Source organism: Corapipo altera, unplaced genomic scaffold (genome assembly GCF_003945725.1).
Source record: "Corapipo altera isolate COAL_440 unplaced genomic scaffold, ASM394572v1 66769, whole genome shotgun sequence".
NCBI classification, from domain to species: domain Eukaryota; kingdom Metazoa; phylum Chordata; class Aves; order Passeriformes; family Pipridae; genus Corapipo; species Corapipo altera.
Genome location: NW_020887677.1, coordinates 1 through 3,759, shown reverse-complemented (window position 1 = coordinate 3,759; position 3,759 = coordinate 1). Strand labels below are relative to the sequence as shown.

At 42.4% G+C, this 3,759-nt stretch overlaps 1 protein-coding gene across 2 annotated transcripts; it reads right to left on the bottom strand.

Annotated features, from left to right (window-relative positions):
* Positions 1-878: 878 nt before the first annotated feature.
* On the bottom strand, positions 879-3,491 carry LOC113941717. Of its 2 annotated transcripts, XM_027632856.1 has the most exons (3): positions 3,316-3,491; positions 1,528-3,234; positions 879-1,101 (listed from the first exon to the last, which is right to left on the bottom strand). In XM_027632856.1, exons 1-3 carry the CDS (start codon positions 3,454-3,456, stop codon positions 1,006-1,008), a joined length of 1,944 nt encoding a protein of 647 aa, XP_027488657.1. In that variant the 5' UTR covers positions 3,457-3,491; the 3' UTR covers positions 879-1,005. The 2 variants fall into 2 exon arrangements, with proteins under 2 accessions (XP_027488657.1, XP_027488656.1); XM_027632855.1 differs by having other exon boundaries at positions 1,528-3,491.
* Between the last annotated feature and the right edge of the window lie 268 nt (positions 3,492-3,759).

Below are 3,759 nucleotides of genomic sequence, written 5' to 3'. Positions count from 1 at the left end.
AAAGTCTCCTAGAATGCATAAATCATTAACCATTTCAGTCTCTGACACCACCCCGTGATTTATGCATTCAATAATTTCTCTTCTTTTGCCGTTCACTGTGAATCTTCTTGGTGGGCGGTGCTTTTCGTAAGACAGAAGAGTGAAGGAAAGGAAGGGATAGCCCTAGTATACTGCAATTCTCCCCCCCTTCAAAAAAAAAAACAATTTTATAATAACGTAGTAAGCTAATTTGCATTAGTTACTCTCTCCACCCCGTGAGTAGTCATAGGGGATGTAATAGGATCTCAATAGCTACAATCAAATTTCTTAACATTGATGAGGTTACAAACATACACACAAATACTTGAAATTATACATCAGAAAAAAAAACCCAACAAAAAACAAACCACTGAGTTACTTGGGAGCTGGTAAAAGGCTCTCTTATGTTTTCTTTTAGGCTTAAATTTAGTTCTGTTTGTTAAATTTAACCAAATAGGAAATTAAATGTCTTTCAAGGTAGAAGGCTAATGTATATAATGCATATTTATATGACTCTAAATATGCATAAATACTTGTACTAACTCCCAGGTTATATTTGGTTGAGTTTCTCAATCGAGAGAGATATTTAAAAAGACAAAATGAACTTGACAAAAATCAAACTAACAGTACATCTTATATAATTTTACCTGTAAGTTGCTCATATAAAAGGAAAAACCACACCAACAAGTTAACAATTATTAACAAGTTGTTAATACAAGCAATTTTGGGAGTAGGGGAACACAAACACAATATTTGTGGTAGGTTTTTACATATTGCAAAATTATTAAGATCATAATATTTTTAAGGTAAAACACATGCAAACAACCAATGTGGCAAAACAACAACAACAGTATAACTCTTCAGTCTTGTTACTTCATGTTCTCATGTTTCATGCAGTTTGATTTCATCTGCTGGCAGGTTCCTGCAGAAAAAAAAAAGAAATCTGGCCCACTATGGACCTATTATTAAAAAGAAGGAACTATCTATTTATCCAACTCCTTTTCTTATCTGGCATAATGTCACTAGGGCAGTAATAATAGAGAAGTTTGGAACATGTTTTCTCCAAAAAACAAATAAACTCAGGGCATGCTGGAGTTCTTTTTTACTTCTCAGCATCTTTATTTGCTCTAGGGTGGCCAAGGTGTCAGGGGGAAAACACGCTGTTACTTTTTCTGTGGGAATCTGAAGTTTCAGGTTTTCCAAGTGGGTGATAGTATTTGTCTGAGTCTGGTCCCCTGTGGTGACATCAGCAATCTGGGCAATCAGTTCAGCTTTTTTATGTACAGCAGCTGTTTGTGAGCCAGTGTCAGAACTCACTGGCAGCTGCCACTGCCCATTAGGTCTATGGAGAGGCCATACTGTCCATGGTGAGTGTATAGGGACTACTGCCCCTTGCTCCTGCAATTCTGCAGTTTCTGGGATAATGTTTTCACGTGTTCCTAAAGGGAGTGGGTGGGGGTTTACATTTGTTATTTTAGAAGGAGGCAGACTTGGAGCAGTTTTCAACAGACGGACAGAGGGGGATGGGAGACCAAACACCCATTCTCTCCCTCTGGCGTCTGTCCAGGCCCTCCCCTTTAGCAGATCTAACCCCAGGATGTTAGCTGGTAATGGCCCCACAATCATGATAGTTTCTGTGGCTGTCTCATCTCCAGGTAACCAGCATTTCACTGGAGCAGTGTACTGGGGTCGGGATTTGCCAAAAGCATCAGTGAACCATATCTTTTTTTTGTCTGGTTTAATGCCACACTGAGTAGCAGCTTCAGTTTGGAGTGCTGAGACCTGTGCACCCGTGTCTACCACGAATGTAACTAGAGATTTAAAAGGGCCGAGAGGAAAAGTGATTACCAAATCTCCCTGGTTGTTTTCGGTAAGCTTTGTCCCATAAACCCACTGGCTATTTTTTGGCTTATTTACTTGAGAGGAGTAAGTCCAGTTTCTTGACTCAGAACTGGTCAAACTGGTTAGTCCGGTTTTTGGAGAGGTTGAGGGGATCACGGTGTTGGACTCCTTAGAGGGGCTGCCCTTAGGGGGTGCCTTGTGCTCTTTGATCTTATCCCAGTGCTTTATCAAGTATTCTAAATTAGCAGTGGGTAATTTATCCATCACTTCTCGAGGAATTCCTTTTACAACACCTTCCACCCACACACTGTATCTCTTTCTCCCACTAGATGACACATTTTGTTGACAAATACCTGGCGAGGCAGGTTTTTGGACCTTCCCTGCCCTCCTGCAGTGTATTCTCTGGCCACTCTTACCAGAGAGCCCCAGCTGCTGACCAGTAGCTATTAATTCTTGGGCTATCTCCAACCAGGTTATTCCTGATGGAGTACCCCTTCTTCTAGGTCTGGGGGTTGCTTTTATGCGCTCCTGAAATTGTTTAGCATAAACTTTTAGTGCATCAGGCAGACCTCGAATTAAGACTGGAAATCTCTGTGGATCCGCCTCGAGTTCCATTGGGGAATTTCGTTGTGGGTCTAATAATTTTGTATGCATTAATTGGAGACATGCAGTTTTTTGTACACTTTTTACAATGTGGCCAATTGTGGGTGTTTTAATCGTGTAAGGATCTCCCCTTTCTATAGGGTCTAACCCACCTGCCCAGTAGGCAGCTCTCTGGGTCAAGGACCACGGTGCTCGGTTATCATTTGTGGTCAGGAAGACCCCTGGGCCCCAAAATCCTCTGGCCTCATCTTCACTTAACAAAATCCGATCCCCTCCTGTAAGGGACACCCTCCACACATATTCAGTCTCTGATTCACTGGCCTTACGACTGTATTTTTCTTGAATTTTGGCCAGTGCTTCCCCCGTGTACGGGGTAATTCGTGTGGTAGTTTGCCGCTCTGCCCCCTGGCCAGTTGTTTCGGTTTTAATGAGGGGACGCATATGTATTACCTCGTCCTCCGGGTAACTTTGCTTCAACTCTTCTAATTCCCCAGAGGGGTACAGGGATTTGTTAACATCTACCGGTTTAGGGTATTTTGAATTAATGTCTCGCAATTCACAATTTTTCATTTCCAGTATCTTTTTAAGCCTTTCATTTTGTTCCTCCTCATCTTCAAGGGCTGACTGAAGCAATGAGTTAATCTCTCTCTCTTTCTCCAGTGCCTGACGCTCAGCAGTTAACTGCAGGCGTTCTTTTCCTAATTGCTCCTGTAATGCCTTCATTGTCTCTTGAAGAGACCTTATCACCTCACCGGTAGATTTTTGAATAGCCTCTTTTTCTAGCTGGTCCTGCAAAGTTCTCATTGACTCTTGGAAAGATTTTATCACTTCACTTACAGATTTCTGAATAGCTGATTTTTGCTTTTGCACTGCTCTAAGGAACACGCCTAAGACAGCACCCACAAAAAACAGTTCTAAACCAAGGATAACTATCAGGAGGGAATAATCCCCATATAACTCAACCTGGGGTGTCATCCCCTTTGCCTCAGTCATTAACCCAGCTTAGGTTAATGTCTTTCTCTCCCTTAACCCTCTGAGGGCTGGTTTGACTCTCTCCTTTCAACAGGTCCAGGTACCAGAGAACCTTTCAACAGGTCTGATGTGCCCGGGTCACACCGAGAGAAGAAAAATTCTCACTATAATTTTACAGCGAAGGGATAGTCACCATTTGACTCGCCCTCGGTATCAGTTTTAGAATACACCGATTACTCCACCACATCCAAAGGATCCTTGCCGACTACGCCAAAAATGTTATGACCCGCCCCAGGAAAAAGGGGGCAGAGGGGGTAACCCAGG